General features: G+C 53.5%; 1 protein-coding gene and 1 long non-coding RNA gene across 2 annotated transcripts; one reads left to right on the top strand and one right to left on the bottom strand.

Moving 5' to 3' along the window:
- Nucleotides 1-55: 55 nt before the first annotated feature.
- IFRD2 (interferon related developmental regulator 2) lies at nt 56-4,130 on the bottom strand. The gene is made up of 12 exons (XM_054216492.1): nt 4,066-4,130; nt 3,621-3,737; nt 3,396-3,480; nt 3,138-3,262; nt 2,897-3,054; nt 2,616-2,666; nt 2,133-2,302; nt 1,913-2,018; nt 1,518-1,655; nt 1,239-1,367; nt 1,070-1,165; nt 56-924 (listed from the first exon to the last, which is right to left on the bottom strand). The coding sequence occupies exons 1-12, from the start codon at nt 4,091-4,093 to the stop codon at nt 844-846; spliced, it is 1,284 nt and encodes a 427-aa protein (XP_054072467.1). The 5' UTR covers nt 4,094-4,130; the 3' UTR covers nt 56-843.
- An 86-nt stretch (nt 4,131-4,216) lies between these two features.
- On the top strand, nt 4,217-9,208 carry LOC128915803 (uncharacterized). The gene is made up of 6 exons (XR_008468756.1): nt 4,217-4,275; nt 4,517-4,566; nt 5,355-5,404; nt 6,005-6,054; nt 6,950-6,961; nt 7,669-9,208. It is a non-coding gene; the product is annotated as an uncharacterized LOC128915803 (long non-coding RNA).
- The last annotated feature ends 15,532 nt before the right edge of the window (nt 9,209-24,740 follow it).

The following is a 24,740-nucleotide window of genomic DNA, read 5'->3' as shown; positions in this document are numbered from 1 at the left end:
CTGGCACACACCCCAGTGACAGCCCTTCCTCTTCACAACAAGGCACAAGGCACCCTCCAATTAGCCTTTTAATTACCTCCTGTAATCAAAGTCTTAGAAAACCACCACCATAGACACATTCCCAGAGTGACAAGCACTCCCAGCTGGCGTGGCCCCCTGCCTGCCCGGGCAGCGGCCCCTGAGGCTGCATGGGCAGCACCAGGACTCGCCCGCTGTGCCACCCCCCTGTAATTAATTTCCCACAAGAGGACTATTTCATATAAAGCATTTGGCTGGAAAAGGGCTCAGAGCGGGCAGCTGGCAGGGCTGGGCAGCAACTGCCACCCCACGCTGCTCTGCCACCACACCTGGGTGCCAGACCGGCTGCGGGGAGGCAGGGGCTGTGCCCAGCGTGGTAAGGGGGAGCCGGGGGAGCACTCCTGCCCTAGGCACTGACACGAGGGCCAGCTGCCCCGCAGCCCTGCGTGGCTCTGCCCTCCCACCCAGCCCTTCAGGCTGTGCCAGGCCACCCCAGTGCCCCCATGGGACCGGGGAGGAGGGACATGAGCCATGCCTGTGAAAGGGGCTGCAGGAGCCCTGTGAGACCCCCCTCCCACCGTGCCACACAGAGCCCCAGCCACAGAGTGGGCACACAGCAGCATGCCACCCCTCCCACTCTTCTTTTATCCTTCTTTTTTGTTTTTGGTTAAAAAAATAAAAGAGGGGGCAGCCCCTGGCGGGGCAGCTCCAGGCATTAAATACTCTGCTGTACATGAATAAAAGCCCGAGGGCTGGGGGCACCTGCCCCTCACAGTGCTGGGTCTGGAGTCCAGGTGGGCTGGGGGCTCTGCCCCCCTCTGCCCGTCACAGCACGTCCGCCCGCTTGTCCCGCACCCGGCTCCGGGCTTTCGTGCGGGCTTTGAAGGCAGCCGAGTTGTAGAGGTGCTGGGAGTGGAGGGAAGGAGATATGGGTTAGGGACTGCCCCTCTGCCCACCTCCCCACTGGTGCCCACCACACTCAGGTGCTTGGCTGAAGCCCACCGTGGCACGGGAGGGGACTGCGGGCACAAACCTGTGTGGAGACACTCACCTTCTCGAAGCGGGAGACCTTGCTGGCTTTCAGAGCGGCCGCATCCAGCACCAAGGGGGGCCCGAGGCCGAAGATCTCCCGTAGCAGCTCGTTGTTCTGTGGAAGCAGGGGCCTGTCAGCACCCACTGGCACCAGCCCAGCACCCCCAGTGCAGCCGCCCAGACCCTACCTGGAGGTGGTGGCAGATACCGGAGCCCAGCACCTCTTTAAAGGCTTGGTAGGTCCTCTGGCGTGCCCAGCTGTCCAGGTACATGCACTCCAGGCCAAATCGGATCGTCTCCTCCTGGTACTCCCCGCTCTGAGTGGAGAGAGGAGCACCAGCAATAATCTGGGTGCCAGCCCTGTGCATCCCCTGGCTCTCACAGAGAGAGGGGGAATCGCCAGGCAGCTGGGCAGCAGCTGCACAGCCAGGGGTTCGGCAGGGAAGGGCACTGCCAGCCTCCGGTACCTCGATGAAGCGCAGGATGTCCCGGAAGATGGAGCGCTGCTTCCTTCGGTCTGTCTTGGCTCGGTACTTGTTACTCTCGGTAGCCAGAACCTTGAGTTGGGCACACAGGAACTCTGTATCTTGGTGGCACAAGTCTTCCTGCCAAAAAAACAGGGGGGTTTGAAGAGGATGCAGCTCTGAGCACTGCTCACCGCTGCCATCACCAGGACAGTGCTGGGGGATCACTGGGGCCAGACCCTCTGCCTGGGCACCCACTGGTGACACCAGCCTGGAGCGTCCCAATGACATCAGTGCCAGCTCAGCAGGGCAAGGGGAGGGTGCCCATGCCAGCAGCTCCCTGCTGCTCTGCTGCCTACCCACCCGCTACCACCTACCGCCGCAGTGCCCCGCAGTACCTCCATGTCCTGGGCCAGCTCGAAGACCAGTGCGATGGTTTCCCCGGCCAGGATGCGCAGCGCGACACTGCTGCTGGACAGCAGTGGGGGCAGCTTCAGCCAGCAACTGGGACAGGAAGGCAGGAGTGCAGTCAGGGGGGTCAGGTACCACTCCAGGGGCTCCCCCCTCTGCAGCTGTCTGCCCCATAGCAGCCCCTGCACCCCACCAAGCCCCACTCACTTGTCCAAGACACTCTTGATGTGGGAGGGGGGACAGATGGTGAGGAGCAGGGACCACGACTGGAGTGCGCTGCAGTGTAGAGGGCCATGCTGGGCGGGTGCTGAGCCCCCCTCGCCTGCACTGGGGGAGCTGAAAATGCCCTCCAAGCAGGACAGGCATGAGACCAGGTCCTGGAGGGGGGAAACCTGACCGTCAGACCACAGCTGCCAGGAAGTTGCTGAAGTGAAGCCGCGCACTGGGGAATGAAGGGGACCCATCCATCCCAGGGGCACCAGGAGCTCTCCAGGGCAAGGGGGACTCCTCCACCCATGACACCCCATCTCTGCAAGGTGGGCGTCCCCACTCAGCTCAGCTCCATACTGCCCAGGGAAGGGGCCTGGACTGTCACTGATATCCCTGTGCCCCTTCCCCAGCTCAGCTCCAAGGTGCCCTGGCACCATAGGCCCTCTGGCAGGGGTACAGATGACACCCAGGCGCAGTTACCTTGAGGTCAGCCGCAGCAATGTAGCAACACATGCCCAGGGCCGTGGCACACTGGCGAGACACGTGGGGAAAAGGCAGTCAGAGGAGGCAGTGTTGGGCCAGATCCAGCACCCTCCCAAGGGGAAGCGGGGTCAGGGTGCCCCTGCTTTACCCCACAGCTCCCCACAGCACCCAATCCTGCTGCCCTCCCGTGACTGCAGGGGCCCCCAAGGCATCGCCTGGGCTCTCCCCACCACTGAGTTCCCCACCCCATGCCCAAGAGGAAAGGGGCCAGGCCTTACGCTCTGCCGGGCGCCAGTGCTGGCCGTGCTGTCTGTCAGGACACTGACAAGCAGGGGCTTCAGGCTGCGAAACACCTCTTCCCCCTCTGGGCCAGAGCCCATCTGGAGGCAGAGGAGGGGGAGGACAGTGCCTGCCAGCGCCTGTTCCTCCCCTTTACCTGTGGGCAGCATGAGAGACCTCCCTTAGAGACTGGGCACCGGCCCTGCCACCCCCAGTCCCAGTGCCTGCCTGCGCCCAGACCTTTCTTGAGACACTTCTCCAGGCAGTCAGTGAGCGTGAGGCGGCGCTCCAGCAGGAACTCGGAGAGGGTTTTGGAGGAGAAGGCCAGGCGCAGACTCTGCAGTGCCGCCTGCCGTGTCTTGGCACTGCGAGAGACCACGGGAGGTCATGGGGTGGGGTGGCCCGGGACAAGGCATGGTCCTGCCTGTGGCTGGCAGTGACGGTAGGTATGGGGCAGCGGGCCAGGCATGCCCACGGGGGGTGACAGCCGCTCCTCACCTCTTGTCCAGGAGGTTGTCTACTTGCTCCTTCAGCCTGTCCTCCACCTCCTCCTCCTGGCCTTGCTCAGCCGCCGCCTCGCTCCCTGCCCGGGTGGCACCCACGTCACACCAGTGCCCGGGCGCGAGGGTTAGGGCAGGACCCACGGGTGGGGGACGCAGCAGCAGCACCGCCACTCGTGGGGGACACACAGAGGCAGACAGGGACGCAGCCCCTGGGGCTCACCTGCGGCCTCCTCGGCGGGGCTGGCCCCCTCGCTGGCGCTGCTGCAGTGGCTCAGCACCTCGCTGCCGGCCTCCTCATCGCTGGCGGGCGAGCCCGCCCGGGCGCTGCCGGGGACACCTGCGGATGGGGGCGGGGGACGGCGACAGGCTCCTGTCAGTCCGGCCGCAGGGGGGAGAGGCGGCGCGGGCGTCACTAAGCCGGAGGCCCGAGGCCTACGCGGGCCATGGGGCCTGCGAGGGCTCTAAGGCCCGTGCGGGCCCCCGCGCCCCACTGCGGGAGGGCAGGGCAGGACAGGACAGAGCAGGGCGGTGCGGTGCGGTGCGGCCCGGCGGCCCCCGCATCCCTGTAGCCCCGCCGCGGCCTCCCCGGTCCCTCCCGGCCCCTCCGCCCCCCACCCCGGGTCCACCGCCTTCCCGCCCTGCACCGCGCCCGGGCCCCCACTCACGGCGCGCGGCTCGGCGGGAGCGCGGCATGGCCGGCGCGCGCGGACCACACACTCCGCCCCTGGCGGGAGGCACCGCCCCTGGGGCCGCCCACGGACACGCCCCCGCCACGCCCCAGCCGCGCGGCCCCCTGGGAGCGCCCGTCGCCTTCTGCGCATGCGCCATGTGGGGAGCCGGGGCCGGCGCTGCGTCCGTGTCCCTGTCTCGTCGCGGTCCGTCGCCCCGTCCCGGTTCCTCACCCCATCCCTGTCCCGACCTCGACCCTGTCCCGTGCCGGTTCCCGTCCCCATCCCTCACTCCGTCCCCGTCTCTGCTCCCGTCCCCGTCTCTGCTCCCGTCCCCGTCTCTGCTCCCGTCCCCGTCTCTGCTCCCGTCCCCGTCTCTGCTCCCGTCCCCGTCTCTGATCTGGGGAAGGAGTTATGTTCTCTCATCTCTTTCCCCCCGCCCCCGCAGCCCCCGGAGCAGCCGCCGGGACGGAGCTGAGCCCTGGAGCGTGGGGAGAGGTGGGTCGGGACCCCCAGAGCCCCTTTTGGGGTGGGGGGGTGGCCTTTTTCCCCCTCCCGGGAGGGGGCTGGGTGCTGCTCCCTGGGTCCCCCCTGGACCCTCCCCAACCCTGGCTGGGTGAAGCCCCTTGCTTTGAACCCAGGGCTGTGGGGAATCCCCTTGGTGTGAGCCCCTGTGGAGTTATTACTAAAATGATCAAAAATAAGAGCATTGTTCACACATTAAGGAAAGGTATAAAATCAAAAAGTTTCTAGGGTAGAGTATAGCTGCAGCTGGGATGGGAAGAATCTGTGATTCCCTGTACAATAGTGCTTGCAAAGCAACATGGGGGGCAAAGTGGAATGGAGAGTCCGCAGTCTCTTCCTGTGAAAATCCAGCAGATATGGGAACGGGATGGTCCTATGGAACAGATAAGCTGCATATTTACTACTCTGAGCCAACAGTCTGCTGAATTTTGATGAAATGCTGTCCTTCGTGCGAACTTTGCTCATTATGATGTTGTCATAATGCCAAAACACACCTCCATCCCGAAGGCTACCTGCCTCCCAGGTGCGACCGCTCCTCCTGGAGTCTCTGCCCTGAATTTTTTGTAAACTCCACCTTTAAATGTGAGGTGAGAGAATTTTACACCAGTCATAATGAAGGTATTTATGACTAGAGTCACTCAAACTCCACCTTGAAGGTTAAAAATAGTATAAAAATAGCCCAAGAAAGGGGGGATATGAGGGAAGACACCATTGTGAACAAGTCAAGGAGGACTCCATCACAGACTGCCTTTGACTTCCAGGAACAGTCAATGGGCTGAGCCTTTCTTCTCCCTCGTAGGGACGACTGTGGGTAAGACTTGGACTATACCGTATGCTTCCTCGGGAAACTTAGAAATCCCTATAGAGAGTCTTTTCCCTATATTTGTAGCCAGGCTGTATTGTTTATAACTTTGTTGTGTGTTTTGTGTAATTAACAAGACTTTTATTTGCACGTGCTTTGCAGACAGTGTATTTATCACCGGCAACCATAAAAACCTATATATCTGTTGCTTAAATAAACTGCACTAAGTAGCTGATTGTTTCGGTTTGTCGTTGAACGTGGCCAAAGAGAGTGGCCGTGCTAGTTCATGAGCACGACTAGACTGAAGGTGCAGTCCACTATTAGTGTATCCAGATTGTAACAGCTGCATGTATTAAACGCGACTGGGCTGATCGTGGTGAATTGGGCATCCCTCAGAATTTAAACCCAGCTGCACCTGGCCTCCCACCTGGGTGAGGAGTGTTAGAACGCAAGGGGGTTTATTTTCTGCCAAAACCGTTTTGCCCGTTAACGCAACAGCCCCCTGTGCCCGGGGTGGGGGGGTCCCCACGGTGTTTCCCCCCTGCCACGCTGGGTGCAGGGAGACTCCAGGCACCCAGTGAGGGGGGATGACACTTTTTTATTTTCCAGGTGTTTGTGCCGGAGCAGCAACAGTGGCGGGTGCGCTATTGTCCCTTCAGGTGCGTGGGGCGCAGTCCTGGGCCCCCTTGCCCCAGGGTGGGGGGGGTCAGGGGAAGGGATTGGTGGCCAGTGAGGTGAGCTCGAGGAGGGGCTCGGTGGTGGGGCTGGCGCTGTGGTGGCCGTCCTGGAATTTGATGTGCGGTTCTGCGATGGGGGATGTTGGGAATCCGCTCGATGATGAAGGGGGTGGGCGCCTTCTGTGTCGGGGAGGTGTTTCCTGCTTTGGGAGGGGACGACACAGAGAGGATTAATTATTCCCTGGGGGATGTTATTTTCCAGTAAGGTGTGCCTGGGGAAGGGGGCCTTGTGGTGCCACTATTCCCTTTCCGGCCAGCTCTGGGGGGATGTTTCAAGGTGTGGGTGTTTTCCAGCTCCACAGGTGTGGGGAGGAGGAGGAGGGAGACCCAGGCCCTGGCCCCTGGATGATTTTGTCCCAGGCAGGGCCCCATTTCCCTGGCACTGAGGAAGTCTGAGGCATTTTCTCTGTGGGACGGCTGCCCCCCTGGGAAGTCATTGGCCCGGTGCAGGAGCCCTGAGGCCTTTGCTTCCTCCCGCAGGGTCCGGGTCTGACTCTTGCTGGTGTCTTTGATAGTGGTGTGGGGCTCCATGCTGGTTTTTTTTGTTAATAATGTGACTGATAGAGTATTAGCCTGTGGAAAGTGTTTCTATTTGGAGTGTTTTGGTGCAGTGGTTGTTGCCCTTGGCTGGGTCGGGGAGAGTCCCCAGCTTGTGGGTGCCTCAAGGCTTACCTTGCCCCCCCAGATGCCTCCCAGTCTGCCCCGTGTGTGGCCGTGTTGCCCCCCTTGCCATGGTGGGTGGGTGGGCCTGGATGCCCTGGTGATTTGCGGGGGTTCCTATCCTTGTGGGGTGTTGAACTGTTGTTTTGTTTTCCAGGTGACTGGTGTGGTGAGTGTTTGGTGTTGTTTTGGCCTTTTTCCCTTGGGTGGGGGCTCAGGAGGGCTGTCTCAAGTGTTTGAGATTTTTTTTTTTTTTTTTTTTTGAGTGGGAGGGTGAGCACCAACATCGAGCTGTGACTGTGTGTGGGGTGGGACCCTCCCCTGGGTGGCGGCGTAAGGGGGGGAGGGGGCCCTTTGGGCTTCAGGGTCCCCCTCAGTCGGGGTCTGGGGAGCCCCTTTAGGCTTCAGGGCCCCCGTGGGTGGGGGTAAAACGGGGGGGGGGGCCCTTATGAGTGAGGTCCCTGTGTGTGGGTAGGAAGAAGGGGGGGAGTGGGGAATGCCTTAGCGCTGGGGGGGTCCCTTGTGCCTGGGGACTGTTTTTTGCTGTGTGTGTGTGTGCTTCTTGCTGTGCCCCCCTCCCCATCCCAGTTAGGGTGGAAGAATGCAGCACTTAAAAGAATTCCTGGGGGGTCCTGGGCCCCCCACCTTCCCCGTCCCAGGCAGGGATGCTTTAATCCACTTCCGAAACCCGCTCTGCTCTCAGTGCCACCGTACCATTACGCCTGGGAGCTGCCTCCACAGCCCCCATCCCCGAGAGCAGGACCCGACACCTCCTCACCCCCTGCCCAGAGCACTGAAATCCCCTGGGGCACAGGTGGGCATCTGCGGGAACAACACTACCTCGGGGAAAGAGAAGAGATCTGTACCCCTTTCTAGGCCAAAACTAAAGCTGGGAGGAACAAAAGCACTAAACGCAAGCTCCTGCCCAGACCACAACCAGCAAGGAGAGCGGCTTTCTCTGAAGGGCTCCGAGTTGCTTTCCAGGTTTTCATGGCATTGGGCTGACCCTTCCCTCTACGACCATCACGTAGGAGCACACATAAACACACAGCCATCTGCTCAGAGACAAGGCATGACGCTGGTGCCCACAACCACCTCCCCGGGGTGACCCCAGCTCCCATCTCCTCCACTGCTGGCACACTCCCCTCACCGGACTGTGCTTCCAAGCAAGGATTTGCCACTAGAAACCACAGCGGCTCTGGCCACAAGTTCCCCCCGGCAGCTCTGGCCATTAAGAGATGCTGCAAACACCGGCAGTGGCAAAAAACTAATGGAAACCAGCTGACAACAGTGTCTGAGCTGATTCACCTGCTCATTTTACCCAGGAAAGCACGTTATGGCATTAGGTGATACTAACACCTGCCCACTCATAACAACACCGGCCCTACCAAAAGCCAACTTTTTTAAGCTTTCCGTGCCAAAAATCCACCAAAGAGCCACCCTGGGAGGACACTGGCATTGTCCTTCTCTAACAACGTGTGGAATAAATACTAAATTGGCTAAAAAATACAAAAGTACAGCATTGTTCACACATTAAGGAAAAGTATAAAATCAAGAGGCTTCTGAGGTAGAAAATAGCCGCAGCTGGCATGAAGGACACAACATCTGTGGTTCCCTGATAAGCTACGTGAGGTACGGGACGGGATGCAATTATTCCGTGGCTTTACCTTATGATGTATAGCGGATACAGGAATGGGTTGATACCATGAAACAGATAAGCTGCCAATTAGCTGCCCGCTAGCTGCTCAGAGCCAACATTTTGTCAAATTTTGATGAAATGCTGTCCTTTGTGCGAACTTTGCTCATTATAATGTCATTATAATACCAAAACACACCTCCATCCCGAAGGCTACCCGCCTCCAAGGTGCGACCACTCCTTCTTGAGTCTGCGCCCTGAATTTCTCGTAAACTATACCTTTAATTGTGAAGCGAGAGAAATTTACACCAATCATGATAAAAGTATGTATGACTAAAGTCACTCAAACTCCACCTTGAAGATAACAAATAGTATAAAAATAGCCCAAGAGAGGGGGGATACCCAGGGAAGACACCATCATAAAGAATTACATCACTGACTTCTGGGATCAGTCGACGGGCTGAGCCTCTCTTCCCCCCCATAGGGACGCCTTTGGGTAAGACTTAGATTATACCGAGTGCTTCCTCGGGAAACTTAGAAATTTCTCTAGAGACTCTCTTTTTCTACATTTAAAGCCAGGCTGTATCGTTTATAACTTTGTCGCGCGTTTTGTATATGTAACAATACTTTCATTTGCACGTGCTTTGCAGACAGTGTATTTATCACCGGCAATCCTAAGAACCTATATATCTGTTGTTTAAATAAACTGCACTTTTTTAAGTAGCTAGTCGTTTTGGTTTCTCACTGAACGCGACCAAAGACTCGAGAGTGGCCGTGCTAGTTCATGAGCACGACTAGACTGAAGGTGCAGTCCACTATTAGTGTATCCAAATCGTAATAGTTTAATACATATTAAACGCGATTGGACTGATAGTGCTGAATTGGGCATCACTCAGAATTTAAACCTAGCCGCACCTAGCCTCCCACCTTGGTGAGGAGTGTTAGAACGCAAGGGGGTTTATCTTCTGCTAAAACCGCTTTGCCCCTTTTCACGCAACACAACGACCACGTCTATGGCCAACCAGAGCCACGCCGACACCCTGAGCCACGCCAGACACACAGCTACCACTAACACCAAGCTGCCCGAGCCCGATTTTCACCTCTTAGAGCCACCGATGGATGGCGAGGGCTTGGCTGTCCCCTCCGCAGGGGTCACAGCAGCACAAACCGAAGGGCTGCGAGCATCCACCTGGTCCCTGAGCGTCCCGAGGCGTGTGGCCAAGGCTTACCTTGTCTCTTCAGCGAGGAGGTGACGGCCAGCTTCTTCAGGCTGCTTCTCCTGGCGTTGCCATGAGCTGGGTCTTGTGCCAGGAGGGGGCTTGGCTGCCTGTGCCCCTGAGGAATTGGTTCAAAGAGCATCAGTGCACAAGTCCCGGGGGTCCGCGGGCACCCCATGCGGGATGGGATGGAGAAATCCCCTCTCTCCTTAGAGCGGGCTGTCACCACAGCTCTTAACGTCACTAACGATCGTTAAAAGACGCACCGGACTCAGGGCAGGAGTGTGCCCAACACCCAGAGCTGCTCCGAAAGCTCCCACCGGCACTGGACACGAGTCCAGCAGGTCATGGCGGGGCTGCCCCTCCTGCTGGACAATGGCTTTTGGCTTTGGCCCGCGTCTGCCCCCCACATTTCTGTGGGACCCTCGTGGGATCCCCCCCACCCCCTGAGAGCCCCCCAGGATCTCCTGGGACCCCTTGTGCCCCCCAGGGTTCCCTGGAGACTTCTGGGACCCCTCCAGGACCCCCTGGAGCCCTCTGGGTCGCTCTGACACCTGCTCTAGGATCCCCTAGAGCCCCCCAGAGCCTTCTGGGACCCACTGGAGCCCACCCCCGGTATCCCCCACATCCCCCTGGGACCCTTCTGCGACCTCCCCCCAACCCCATGAGAGCCCCTCAGAGTCCTCCAGGACCCCCTGGGACCCTTTGTCTTCCCCCAGGGCTCTCTAGGACCCTTGTGGGACCCCCCACATTCCCCCAGGACTCCTTGTAGCCCCCTGGGACCCTCACACACCCTCTCCAGCACCCCACAGATCGCCTCCAGGACGCCCCAGAGACCTCTGGGACCACCTGGAGCGCCTCCTGCTACCCCCCCACATCCTGTTGGGAACCCCCACACCTCCTGAGAGCGCCCCTGGTGCCTTCCAGGATCCCCTGGAGCCCCCTGGGACCCTCCTACACCCCCTCCCCGGAGCCCTCCAGGACCCCATGGACCCCTCATATTCCCCCAGGACTCTCTGGAGCCTTCTGGGACCCCCTACGTTCCCCCTGGGACCCTCACACACATCCCCCAGAACACTCCAGAGTCCCCTGGGTCCCCCCAGAACACCCCAGAACCCTCTGGGACCCCCTGGAGTCCCCCCCAGTCCCCCCCACATCCCACTGGGACCCCCATGACACCTGCTTCCCCCACCCAGGGGACACTAGCTCCTGCCAAATGCTCTGGGAGCACCGGAGCCCGACAGAGCATCTCAGCAAAGGAGAGATGAGTGAGTGAGAGAGGAACCGAGCAGGGACCCCCTGGATGCGGAGAGGAGGATAAAGGAGCTGCGGAGCAGAGACCGACAAGGGCTTTGATGGGACGAGAGAGGGGAAGGGAGATGAAGTGCCACAAGGTGCCCTGGCGATGGAGGAAGGTATTTGCTCTAAAGCTTTAAAAAGAGGCAACTGAATGTAACAGGTTCCACCCCCCCACCCCCCTCCCCAATATTTAGACGGTGTGCTCTGAAGTACTTTATTTCTGTCTGGCTTTCAGTGGCGCGTTTCCCCGGCAGCCCAGTGGCATCTCTCTCGGGCAGTGCCACTGTCCAGATGTCCCTCCTCATTGCGTAACACACAGAAAACCTTGTAGTCCAATTATAACTATGTACTTTGGAGAGGGAGAGTGTTATGGTATCAATTTGCAGCTGTGCAAGTGAAATTAGTGCCAGAGCAAAGTCAAATACTTTTATAGTGTAAGTGTTTTTATTTGGTGTATATAAACCTAACACTCACTTTTTCAGCAAAAGGGAAGGGACAAGGCATTTCCCAACACCAGTGAGAAGGTTTACTGTTGCACTAAGAACGTGTTCAAAATGGTAGCAATTAGACTTAATCCTGACTTTAAGAGTTGAGCTGGCGCTGGCTTTTGCAAGCTGTGCTGTGTTTGGAGCTGAGCTGCTTCCCCAGAATCCTCCTGTAGCTCAGCTCCTGTCCTGTCCCTCTGACGGAATTCCTCTACTCCCTTCCGGGCTATTTTTTAAAATGCTGAGCTATAATTGGGGATTTTTGTTTTCCAGGTGCCTCGTGCTGCTCGAGAGATGCCCCAGCCCAGGTTTGCAGCCGGTGGCGGAGCCTCCCTGAGGGGAAGGGGCCAGCCCTGGGTCTGGGTGTTTTGGGCATTTTTTTGGGGTGAATAGAAGGATGTCTGTGTGTCTCAGGGTTGCGATGATGTCATTTGGGGGTACCTCGATGTCATTGGGGCAGCGATGATGCAGCAGAGGAGCAGGTGAGTGGGGGACGTGGGGTTACGTGAGGGTGTCCCAAAAGAGGTGGTTCACAGCCCCAAAACGTCTGAAAATCTTGGGATGCATTAAAAAATGTGAAAACCTGTAACTATGGGCGTGAGGCATTGAAATAGAGAACAATCTCTCATTTATATATGAGAAATATATATATTGAGAAATAATATTATGTATGTAAAATAAGTTCAAAATCAAAACCTCTATGTCTAAGGATTCTATGATTCTGTGCTTCTGTGTTATACAAAAGATCCTAGAACATAAAAATATTTTAAAAAATGTATTTATAAAGAGATATTAGTGTCAAAATAGATGTGTAAGCAGACAGTCTAAATAGATATTCTGTATCATAAATGTTAATGTGTAAGTCTAAGCAGATTTTCTACATAAGTGCAAACAGGTGATATAAATTCCCTAAATAGATAATGTGTAAATAACTAAGGGGGTGCTGCCGCCCGGCGGCTGAAGGCTGGTCCTGCAGGTGTGTCCTCCTCCGTCCGCTGTGGCCCCGCCTCCGGCCCGCCTTGGACCCGCCCCCGGCGGCGCTGTGCGTTGCTTGCGCGGCTTCGCGGAGGCCGGTCTCGAGAGCGCGGCGGCCGGAGGGCGAACCAGGACCGCCGGAATTCCGTCGAGCTGCCCGCCGCCTCGAGCGGGATCGGTGCAGCCCGCCCGGCCTCGAGAGCGGCCGTCGGCGCTCCAGTATCGGCTCTTACGCCTTACCGCGCCCCCGGCAGGGCCCGGCAGTTTTCCGGGTGTCCATTTCCATGGCCCCTCAGTCAGCCGACGCGCCTCTCTATGGCACTTTAGTCCTCCAGGAGGCCGCTCAGTCAGCCGACGCGCCTCTCTATGGCACTTTAGTCCTCCAGGGCGCCGCTCAGTCAGCCGACGCGCCTCTCTATGGCACTTTAGTCCTCCAGGGCGCCGCTCAGTCAGCCGACGCGCCTCTCTATGGCACTTTAGTCCTCCAGGAGGCCGCTCAGTCAGCCGACGCGCCTCTCTATGGCCCTTTAGTCCTCCAGGGCGCCGCTCAGTCAGCCGACGCGCCTCTCTATGGCACTTTAGTCCTCCAGGGCGCCGCGCAGTCAGCCGACGCGCCTCTCTATGGCACTTTAGTCCTCCAGGGCGCCGCTCAGTCAGCCGACGCGCCTCTCTATGGCACTTTAGTCCTCCAGGAGGCCGCTCAGTCAGCCGACGCGCGTCTCTATGGCACTTTAGTCCTCCAGGGCGCCGCTCAGTCAGCCGACGCGCCTCTCTATGGCACTTTAGTCCTCCAGGGCGCCGCTCAGTCAGCCGACGCGCGTCTCTATGGCACTTTAGTCCTCCAGGGCGCCGCTCAGTCAGCCGACGCGCCTCTCTATGGCACTTTAGTCCTCCAGGGCGCCGCTCAGTCAGCCGACGCGCCTCTCTATGGCACTTTAGTCCTCCAGGAGGCCGCTCAGTCAGCCGACGCGCCTCTCTATGGCACTTTAGTCCTCCAGGGCGCCGCTCAGTCAGCCGACGCGCCTCTCTATGGCACTTTAGTCCTCCAGGGTGCCGCTCAGTCAGCCGACGCGCCTCTCTATGGCACTTTAGTCCTCCAGGGTGCCGCTCAGTCAGCCGACGCGCCTCTCTATGGCACTTTAGTCCTCCAGGGCGCCGCTCAGTCAGCCGACGCGCCTCTCTATGGCACTTTAGTCCTCCAGGAGCCCGGAAGTGCCCGCTCAGTCCTCCCACGCGTGTCTCTATAGCACTTTAGTCCTCCAGGAACCATCTCAGTCCTCCCACGCGCCTCTCTATGGCACTTTAGTCCTCCAGTAGACCCCTCAGTTGGCCGACGCTCCTCTCCATGGCGATTTAGTCCTCCAGGAGCCCGGAACTGCCCACTCAGTCCTCCCACGCGCCTCTCTATGGCACTTTAGTCCTCCAGGACGCCCCCCAGTTGGCCGAGGCGCCTCTCCATGGCGATTTAGTCCTCCAGGATCCAGAAAGTGCTCATCAGTCTTCTGGAAATCACCTGCTTCCAGCACTCTTCTAAAACTATAAAACACAATTAACAATTAACCACGAAAATATCTGAAGATCGCAAAAATAATGTGACGCCTGCAGAACTCTCTTCTCTACAGCAACAAGTAGACAGAACTCAACAGCGGTAAGAGAATCACCAGAGGCAAGTACCCAATAGAAATAAAAATGACTGTTGCTTTGCCTGCTGGGAACTTAAGGCATAAGAAAAGGAGCTGCTGCTCCCGTGGCCACCTTTTTGTCTTCTGGGGCGTTGTCCCTGCCCATTTCTCCAGGGGATTGCGGGAAGGGTGGTGGGCGGGGCCCAATGGCAGTGGGCAGGGCCCGGGGTATATGAGCCACAGGCTCGGCTCAGGAGCTTGTTCTGCTGCTGGGCTCCTCTGGGGTTGGTGCTCTGCTGGTCCTTCACTTGGCTGCAGCTTTGGGGCAGGCATGTTTTGGTGTTTAGGGAGGCAGAGGTAAGAAGGCTGAGCTAAGACTTTCAGGACCAGTACACATCCTGCCACCTGTATAGTAGAAAGTTGACTGGTATGCAGCTTTTTTGTTTCCTTTTTTTCAGGTCAGTAACTTTGTGATGAGTGTTTAGGGGATGCCCAGATGGTTTAATAGTGTGCTTTTCTTTATTCTAGGAGTGCTGCATTTTCCTAGAATTCCTGACTTTTTCGAAGATGGGCCTGTGTTTTTTTCCACCGGTTTTGCAGTATGCTGTGTGAGTTGCGGATCTTGTTTCACTTAATTGGGTTGATGATGAGATTATGTTGTAGGGGTTAGGGTGAGCATTTTGTATGCATCTACATATTGTACTTTAGCACTTCTCAAGAAAGCAGCAGGGATGTAAGGCATAGTGTCATTCAGGGTATGGCATGGCTCATCACCTTTCCCCATTGCCCAAAGAGTGCCGTGGTGTCCCTAGAGTTTTTGCAGCTTGCAGCAGGCCCCTCGTAGATTGTGTCAGGGCATTACTTATTTTGTGGGTCTATAGCAGAGCCCAGAGTCTGTGGGAAGACAGAAGATAGGAGGTGCCTGCTGAACACAGGGCATGGCTCAGAAGAGCAGCTCCTGAGGAGTGGCTGACACAGGGGTTTCAGTGTTGCAAACATAGAATGGGAGCTGTCAAGAAGAAGTGGGGGTCCTTCCCTGACAGTTGAGGAGAAGAGGTTTCTAAAAGTTTTGGTGCTGGGGGTTGGCTAGGAAATGGAGGCAGGTTCATCAGTCTTTGTCATATTGGTTTTGCATTTGGATTTGGGTGTCAAGAGGGTCCGGTCTGTTCTAGTCCCTTGCATTTGAGGTGAGCTGGATAGTATTGAGGAGGAGCATAGCACTGGTGATTTCACAGAAATACAATGGTAATTTTGTGTTTGTTGGTATCTTAGGTGTCATAAATAATTGTTGCTGCAGCCTCTGACTCTGGAATCGGTGTGAAACAGGTGAGCGGATTGCCATGGCACCTCTGAGGAGGAGGGTGCTGTAGAAGAGGTTGGCCTCTACTATCAGGGTGGTCACTGCTGGAGCCGCGGTTTCTTTTTGTTTTACAGATGAAGAGGAACCTGGTGACTGCAGGAACACATCAGTTAGCTGTTTGTTGTGGGTTTTTTGTCAAGGATGAATTCAGACCCCTGGCTGTCTGAAAGCTAAGTAGAGGCACAGGTGCTGGAGGGGGGCCAAGGTTGACAGTTTCAGGGAGGAGTTTTCAAGTCAGGGTAGAGCAGAGGGCTATCCAGGAGGAGTCTCCTCTGAGTAAGTAAAGGGAGTGGGTTACTCTTCAGCACAAAGCTAGTGTGTGCTGGGCAGGGCAGTTCTGGCCTGTGTCTGTTGTTGTGTAGTTTGTGTGCTCTGTCTTCTGTGTCTTGGACTTTCCTTAGGTTTTGATATCCTCGTTTCTCTTTGCACTCAAGGAGCACAGCATGTGCCTTGGGCAGCCCCTGTAGAGTCTCGAATGCCTGTGCTAATTGGCAGAGCGCCCAATGGGCACTTCTTGCATAACAATTTTAAAGTGCAGATCGGACTTGCCTCTTGGAAGTTTCTGGATGGTCCTCTTCTGCAGCATCGTTCGTGGCTGCATGAGCAGCTCTGTTCTCTGAGCTATAGCAGCTCTAGCCATCTGCTTTTATGAACTGGGATTTCTTCCCTGCATCCTTACATTCTCAGGTCTTGAAGCCAGGCTTCCTGCACATATGTCATCTCCATTTTGACAGGAACTTCTTGGAATGGGCTGTTACATTTGACTCTTCTATGATTTTTATGACTTTACCACAGAGCCTCCTCACGTCCGTGCTGTGGCCATCGGTCTTCTTGACCAACAGCGTCTCTTGTCTGAAAGTCATTCTTCTTGTGGAGAGTTCTCTCTCATCTTGGAGTCACGTTGTTGTCTATAGTGCTGTGTGGTGTTGGGCTGCACGTGGGTGTGTTTGGTGTGGAGCTGCCCTGCCTGGGGGTGTAGAGTCAGGGGTAGGTGGAACAGCAGTAAGAGTCTATGGGTAATATGTTGATCTGCCAAGACTGTTTAGCCAAAGGTTGTACAGTCATCTGGGATCACGCAGCCATTGGCAGGGACAGTCATTTCCATAGTGTTTTATGGGGATGATTGGAGCCTCCTGGGAGGGCCTGTTTGGCAGTAGTGAAGCAGATTGAAGGTGTTAAGGCTTGTATGTGTGGGGATTAACGTTGGGTCCAATTTTTTTTAATGGCAGGCTGTAGTTGGAGCCTAGATGATATTCCTAAATGGAAACAAGACCTCTGGAATTGTTCAGCTACTGATCAACATCTGGGTGACTTGTTTACTATTTTTTTCAGATGCAGAGGGACAAGATGTGCACCAAAGAGTCATGGAGAAGGCAAGTGGTGGGTCACTGACCCTATAAGAAGGTGGGTCAGTTCACGGTGCTGGAGGGAAGATGTGACTGGTGGCTGTGTCATTATATTATGGCTTGGTGGTGGGGTGTGGGTTTTTTTTTCATTTTGAAGGTATGAAGTGAGGAGTAAAGCAGGATATTGGCACCGGATGTGACTCTCGGGCAAGGCAGTCAATGAATAGTGGGCTGAAACAGCAGTTCTTCTCAGATGTTATATTGTGGGTGAAGTTTTTAGTGTCCTTTGTGTCTGTTTTACAGGTAGTCTGTAAGCCTCAAAGCAGCAGCCCAAAACCATGGAGGGCAGGTGGGCGAGAGGCCAGGGTAAAGGAGTAGGAGACAGGAATGGCTGTAGGCAGGCTGAGGTGTCGGGCAGTATGTCAGCATATGTCTTTTGGTTGGCTTTTTTTTCAGGTACAGGACGCAGGCTCAGAGGGACTAAGCCGCATGCTGATGAGCGTGCTGAGAAAGTGCGGCAGTTGTGGGCCACATTGGTGTCTTAATAGTGAAGTATTATACGGCAACCTGGTTAATTATTTATCTTCTGGTTTTGCAGGTGCCCTGTGAGCCATCTTTGGAAGTGGATGAGCCTTAGAGGTGAGCCGAGGCAGCAGTGAGGAGGAGCTTGTGGCTGGTGATTTCTCACATGTGCAACAGTAATTTTGTTTCTTGGTATCTCAAGCAATGATGGCCACAGCATTTGACTCTGGAAGGAGCAGGTGAGTGGAATCCCATTGTGCTTTTGAGGAAGGGGAAATTGTGGAAGAGGTTGGCGGTGGCCTCTCTGAAACTTCTTGCTGTCACTGTTTGGTTTTCTTTAATTGTAGATGATGATGATGAACCTGGTGACTACAGGAATGTCCCAGACAGTCGATGTGCTGTGTGTGTGTTGTTTTTTTTTTTTTTTTCTGTCGACATCGGATTTAAGACCTCCAGTCCTCTGAAAGCTAAGTTGAGTGGCCAGGGTTGGGGAGGGGCTGGAAGAGGAGAAGTTTGTCATTTGCAGGGAGGCATCTTAAAGTTAGAGAAGGGCAGAGGGCTGTCCTGGAGCCATCCCCTTTGGGCAGGTAAAGGGAACGGGTTAGTCTTCAGCACAATGGTAGCATGAGCCGGGCAGGGCGGTTCCAGCCTGCATCTGTTGTGTTGTTTGTGTGGTCTGTCTTCTGGGTCCTAAACCTTCCTTGGGTCTCGATGCTCTCTTTACACTTGAGGAGCACAGCCTGTACTTCAGGCACCATCCCAAGAGTCCTGAATGCCAGTACTCATTGGCACTGCCCTAGTCAGGCCCCACTTTTCTTGCATTATAAGCTTAAACAGTGGATCGGCCTTGCATCTCGGAAGTTTCTGGGTGGTCCTCAACTGCAGCATTGTTCCTGGCTGCGTGAGCAGCTCTGTTCTCTAGCCATCCATTTCCAGTGACTGGGACTTCTTCCCTGCATCCTTAAGTTCTTAGGTCTTGAAGCCAGGCTTCCTGCACGTACATCTCAGTTTGAGTCACTTGTTGTCCTGGACCATTACATTGTACTAATTTCTTGGGGTTTCCCTAGAGCCTTCTCGTGTCACCATTGTGGTCTTGCAGGTCTTCTTGCCCGACAGTCGCTTATGTTGGTGTCATCCTTCTTGCTGAGAGTCTTCCCTCTTTTGTGAGGTTTGTAGTGTTCTGTGTAATGTCGGTCTGTGCTTGTGTGTGTTTGGCTCGAAGCTGCTCTGCCCGGTCATGTAAACTCTGGGGTAGGTGGAACATCAATAAGAGTCTATGGTTAGTTTGTTGATCTACCTAGACTGTTGAGGCAAAGGTGGTACAGTCAACTCCCATCAAGTAGCCATCAGCAGGGTGTGTGGGCAGCTCTTTAATTAATGGGGTTGTTTTGGGATGAGCAGAGCTATGTGGGAGGGGCTGTTCAGCAGTAGTGAAGCAGACTGCATCACGAAGATGTTAAGGCTGCTTTGTGTGGGGTGTAATGTTTGTATGTTGTGTTTATTTTTTTTAATGTCAGGCTGTAATTGTACTCCAGATGGTATTTCTAAGGCAAAACAAGACCTTTTTGAGGGTGTGCACATGTCACATGGGGTTCCCCCTAAAAGACGCAGCTCACAGCCCAAAAAATGCCTGAAAATTCATGTGGGGAATGTGTGTTTAATAAAACCTGTATATATGGGTATGAGGCATTGAAATAAAGAACAATTTCTCATTTTTATACATATTGAAAAATATGAGTGTATGTATATAAAAAGGAGTTCAAAATAAAAACCTGTATCTACTATATTATATAAAGGATTTTATCGTATTAAAAGATCTGTCTCATAGCCAATTTTTGCCTTCATGGTTCTCTCTCTGTCTCGCTCCCTGTTGCTTCCTCCGTAGCCCATAGCTGTTTTCTTTCCCCTGTGGCTCCCTTTCCCTGTTTTTTCACCCCCCCCTTCTCTGCACTGTAGTAGATTGCTGTTGCATTGGGTTTAAGTGACAAGGTTTTGTTGGCTGAGTTGCAGGGGGCAGGGGCGGGTTCTGTGAGAAGACCATGTTGGGTGCAGCCAGCTCAGAGAGGGACCTGCCGTTGGTCAAAGCTGAGCCCATCAGCAACACTGGCCAGGAGCAGAGCAGAGAGTCCCTGCAACACGTGGTGGCACTGCTGTTGGAGTGGAAAAAGAGTGTGAGGAGGAAGGAGCAGCAGAGACAATGTGAGATGAACTGACCTTAATCCCAACTCCCTGACACCTCCATTGTCCGGGGGTACGATGTAGGGAAGTCATGAGTGAAGATGATCCCAGAAAAAGAGAGGGGTGGTGGGAAGGTGTTTTTTTTAAATTCGTTCTTATTTCTTGTTATTTGATTGACAATAAGTGAATTTCCCCAAGTTGAGTCTGTTGTTCTTGTGACTATGAGTGATCTCTTTGTCCTTGTCTCAACCTACAAGCTTTTTCATTTTAACTTCTCCCCTTGTCTCGTTGAGGAAGGGCAATGATAGAGAGGCTGGGTGGGTACCCAGGGGCCAGCCAAGGTCAATCCACCACAGATTGGTGGATTTGTTCCACCAAAGCTTCTATTAAGCTTTGTGTCCTTGTCTTTTAATACTTGACTATGTTTCTTTTACCCAATCTCTTTTGAAACTTTATTTCTCTCTTTCCATCCCTTTCTTTTAAATTCTTGCTTAGGTTTGTTGAGCCCAGTTCGTTTTTAAAATTTTCTTGCTACTTTTCCCTCTCTCTGTCTCCCCAAATTAATTTTAATTTCTTTCCCATGTTCTTGTACCCTGTCGCTTTTCATAATTCTCTTCCTCGATCTCTTTCTATGCACTTCTGCATACCTATCTTTTAAGTCTTCGGTAGGCTTCTCATATCCTATGCCTTTCAAAATTTTGTGTCTATATCTCCTCCTAGCCATCTCCCTGCCTATAATTCCCAATTCTCCCCTCTATTTTCAGCACACTAACTTTTTTCATTTTTTTTTTCTGCATCTGCCTGTCATTTTTTTGCTTATGTTTCTTGTACCCAGTCGCTTCTCAAAATTTTCTTTCAATGTGTACTTCTGCCAGGGTCCCTGTTTCTATTTTGTATTTCTTGATCATATTTCTTTTCCCCTGCTCCTGTGTGTTGTCTCGTCTTATCCTGCTGGTTACTTCCACCTCTCTCCCCTGGTCCCCGTCTGTCTCATTTATTTCTCTATCTCTTGGGGTTTTTTTGCTTTTTTCTTCCCTTCTGTCCCTCTGTCCTGCCGCCTTTGGGCACTGAGCCTTGTAGCCAACTCACTGCCGGGATTTCCTGGGCACATTAAGGAATAAACACTTCCTGCCTCCTCTGTGCCCCTGGAGGCACTTGCTGCCCCCAGGGTGCAGAGCTCATTGCCAGGGACAGGCTCAGGGGAGGGGGTGATGTGCTGTGGGGCTTTGGCAATGGCCCCTCTTCCCAGTGGGCTCCAGCTGGGGCTGAGGCAGCCCAGGTGAGACCCATGAGGGGAGGATGGGCTGGGCCAGGCTCAGGTTCAGCCAGTGAGGCTGAGGTCACAGCTGGCTCTGCTGTCCTGAGGGGCCTGCCTGGGCACAGCTGCCTGCTGGAGCTGGCTGAAGAGTGACACAAAGGGGGTTCCACAGGCATGTGCCTCCAGCAAGGCACAGACAGTTCCCACAGCAAGGAAGGATCCCTCCCAGCCATCCCCGACAGAGCGCACCACCAGCACAGAGCGCCAGGAGCTCACTGCCTGTCGTCTGCACGTGTGAGCCACCGTGCCTCCGGGATGCCTCATGGGAGAAGAGCATCGAGGCACCCACCACCCGCTCCTAGGCAGGCAAGGGTCAGGCTGCCAGCACCACTGAGGAGCAAGGGGCAGAGAGAGAAGCCTCTGGGCCATGAAGGTCTCCCACCTGCGCTAGGAGCTGTGGTGAGTCACATGCCCTCTCATGTGTGTCCAGGCCCTTCCCTGCCATGCTTCTCATGATCTCTGCCTGTGTCCTTGCCTGTCCTAGACTCTGGCTCCCCAAAAGTTTTTGCTCTTCTGCCAATGCCACCCTGTACTCCTTCCCCTTCTCCGTTTCCTTTCTGTGCCTCTGCCTTCCCAGCTCCCCATCTGCTATTATTTCATTCTTCCCACGCTGCCTTCTTCACTATTGCTTGTGAAAATTGCATTTGTAGGTCTCCCTCTACCCAGTGACCCATCTCTATTTCCAGTGACTCCCTCTGCTCCACCCTCCATCCCTCTTCCATTGTCTGTCGGTCCAACTCTATCTCCTGCTATTTAACTTTCTAACTACCTGTATGGCCAGTGCCCCGTTGCTTTCCAAATTTTCTTTCTGTGTCTTCACTTACGCAGGTTCCCGTCTGCGTTTTTTAATTCTTCTTGCTTGTCCTCTACTTTGTTACTTTTAACATTTTGTTTCATTGTCTTTATTTATTCAGGTTGCTGACCCTATTTTTTTCTCCCTCTTTTCTTAATCTGTTTGGTTTTTAAATTTTCTTACTACGTCAACTTTTATCCAGTTTGCCATCCTCACCTTTTAATTTTTCCTGTCTTTCTCTTACCACCTCACTTTAAAAATTCTCTGTCTACTTTTATGAAGCTGCCAATACCGATTTTTCTTTGTTCTGCATTGGTTTTGTACTTCGTTGCCTGTAAACATTTTTATTTAGTTTGCTGTCCCTATGTTTTTATCTTTTTTCCTTTCTTTCCATAACCACTCTTGCTTTTAAAAGGTTCTTTCTGTCCACTTTTATCTCATTCACTGGGTATATTTTTAATTTTTTTATTTCATTAATGCAGAGCCTTTTTAGAATTTTCTTTCTACATCTCCATTACACTTTGCATTCCATATTTCCTAGTTATTTCCTTTTGTTTCCCCAGTCCCCATCACTTCTTAAATTCCTTACTTTTATCCTGTTTGTTATCTTTATCTTGTCTCTTGTCTCTTGTCTCTTGTCTCTTGTCTCTTGTCTCTTGTCTCTTGTCTCTTGTCTCTTGTCTCTTGTCTCTTGCCTCTTGTCTCTTGCCTCTTGCCTCTTGTCTCTTGCCTCTTGCCTCTTGCCTCTTGCCTCTTGCCTCTTGCCTCTTGCCTCTTGCCTCTTGCCTCTTGCCTCTTGCCTCTTGCCTCTTGCCTCTTGTCTCTTCTTACTGCCATCACATTTAAAAGTTTCTTTTTACATCTGTTTTTGTTCGCCATCCCTATTTAGTAATATTTCTCTTTATTTACCCTACCAGCTAGCACTTTTTAACTGTTCTTGCTATGCCTACTTTTGTTCCCTTTGCTGTCATTTTAAAATTATTTATTGTCTTTCCTTAGTGCTGTTGCTTTTTAATTTTTCCTTCTACATCTCCGATTTAGTTTGCCATTGTTATTTTGTAATTTGTTTCCTTGCTTCTTTAATCATGGATACTCTTAAGATTTTCTGTCTACATTTATCTCCTTTGCCGTCTTTAGTTTTAATTATTTCTTGTCTTTCCTTAGCACATTCTGGTTTTTGATTTTCTTTCTACACGTTTTGAGTTCACTGTTTCTATTTTTTAATTTTTTTCCTTATTTTCTTAATCCCTGTTACTTATAAAATTATGTTTGAGCTCTTTCCCTCAGAAACCCGTCCTCAGGTTTGTTTGTGCCTCAGAGCCCTCCTATCATCCTCTGCGCCACCTAGGATGCTTCCATTTGGTCCCCGGCCTCCTGAGGACATCTGTACTCCGTTGCAATCCCCCCCGGACTTCCTCCTCATGTTCCTGTACCTTCTTTGGTCTCTCTGGCCCATTCAGGACCCCTCTCATGGTGTCACAACCGCTATAGATGCCTTCAGGGTTGCCCTCAGTACATCTTCATCTTTGTCGTGGACCTCGCACACCCCTCTCTTTCCCTCAGAAGGCTTACCGACTCCATATCTGTGAGCCGGTGTCCAACACTGAAGTTTTGCTTAGCATAAGCACCTAGACTGGTGAAGCCTTACCTGCAAGATGTAACCCAGCAACATAGCAAACTTTGGCTGAACTCCTTCTTAGTCCTAGAAGGATGGATAGTAGTTTTGTTTTACTTTGATACATTTTAACTTAACTAACACAATGAAATTGTATAAGTAACACTAAGGAAGATTATATGCTTAACATTATGAACTACAGTGACCGTTATGATCAAAGGAAAGGGAACTCTAATTCTTGGAAATGAAGAAAGGGACCATTCTATCCCGAGTCAGCAGAAGGAGGATAAAATACAGGTGCAGATGTGACAAAGAGGTCACAAAACCAGGTCAGAAGGTAAAAGCATTTGCACCAAAACTCCAGTCATCAAAGAGGACACATAATGGCCGAACAATTTTATCAGAGATGAGACACACGCTTGTCCTGTGGACAGGGGCACAAACTGCTTATGTCATAGATTTTGAGGCTTTACAAAGCACAGGAAAAGTATTGAGGGGGTCCCTCTTCCGAGGTACCCAGCTCAAGCTGTATTAAACCGACTCTGTGACAGAACCCGGGTCCAAATTGTCCTTTACAGTTGGAGGCTAAGACTGGATCCAGCCGCACCCGGACTCCTCTCCGAGAAGGAGTTTAGAAAGCAAGGGAGTCCAGTCTGAACCTCGCTGCTCATCAGGAGGGTCTTCCCAGGCTCTTCTTCAACACCCAGCCCCATTCCTCTGTTGTCTTCTCCTTCTAGCCCTGCCTCTATTAGTTCCCTGGCCTCCAAGGCAACATTTACTCAGTTCAGATTCCCCCTGGATTTAATCATCACGCTTCCTATCATTTTTCTGTCTCTCTGGCTCCATTGGGACTTTTCTTCTCCTGGTCACGATGCCCCCCAGGAGTTTCCTGGCCCTCCACATCCATCTCGTAGCATTTTAGGTGGGTCCATCTTTGAGTCGTAGAGCTCTCATTTGTTCCTCTATGCTACCTAGGATTCCTGTGTTCAGTCCCCGGCCACATGGGAACATCCATACTCCCCTCAGATGATCATCCGAGTTCCTCCTTGTCCTCCCCAGCCTTCTTTTGTCTACCCGCCCTGCTCAACACCTCTCCACCCTCACGAAGCTTCCCAAGACTTTTCTCAAACTCCACAGCCTCTCCTAGCATTTTACCTCCCTATGTCTTTTGTTCCATCAGAGCCTCTCGTCTTTCTTTGCTACGTGGCGCCCTGTCATGTTTCTCTCTGCCATCGAGGGCATCTCTGTTCAGTTCCTCTCTCATTCATTCATGTAGTTTGTCCAGACCCCCTCCCAAGACTCCTAAGCCCTCGCTGCGTCTCTGAGCCTTCTTTTCCTACCCTGCCCCCTCATAATGCCCCTGCTTTCTAAAGCTGTGTCCTCCGAGTCCTTTCTCATACCCCACAGCACTGTCAGCACTTCAGCTCCCTTTTGATTTTGGTTTTTTTTTTTTGCACTCTTCAGAGTGCCCTTAACTTCCTCTTTGCTGTTTAGGATGCCTTCATTCTGTCCCTGGCCTCCTAACATCATCTGTACTTTGTCAAAATCCCCTTCAGAGTTCTGCCTTGTTATCTCTGAGGCT

This window comes from Rissa tridactyla, chromosome 10, assembly GCF_028500815.1.
Source record: "Rissa tridactyla isolate bRisTri1 chromosome 10, bRisTri1.patW.cur.20221130, whole genome shotgun sequence".
Classification (NCBI taxonomy): Eukaryota; Metazoa; Chordata; class Aves; order Charadriiformes; family Laridae; genus Rissa; species Rissa tridactyla.
Note: the sequence above shows the minus strand (reverse complement) of the source record. Positions and strands in the feature narration are given on the sequence as shown.

Coding starts and splice junctions, on each gene's coding strand:
- IFRD2 (XM_054216492.1), bottom strand. CDS start 4,093: ATGCCGCGCTCCCGCCGAGCCGCGCGCC. Junction 2,019..2,132: donor ATCAAGAGTGTCTTGGACAA/GTGAGTGGGGCT, acceptor TTCCTGTCCCAG/TTGCTGGCTGAAGCTGCCCC. Junction 1,166..1,238: donor GTATCTGCCACCACCTCCAG/GTAGGGTCTGGG, acceptor CTGCTTCCACAG/AACAACGAGCTGCTACGGGA.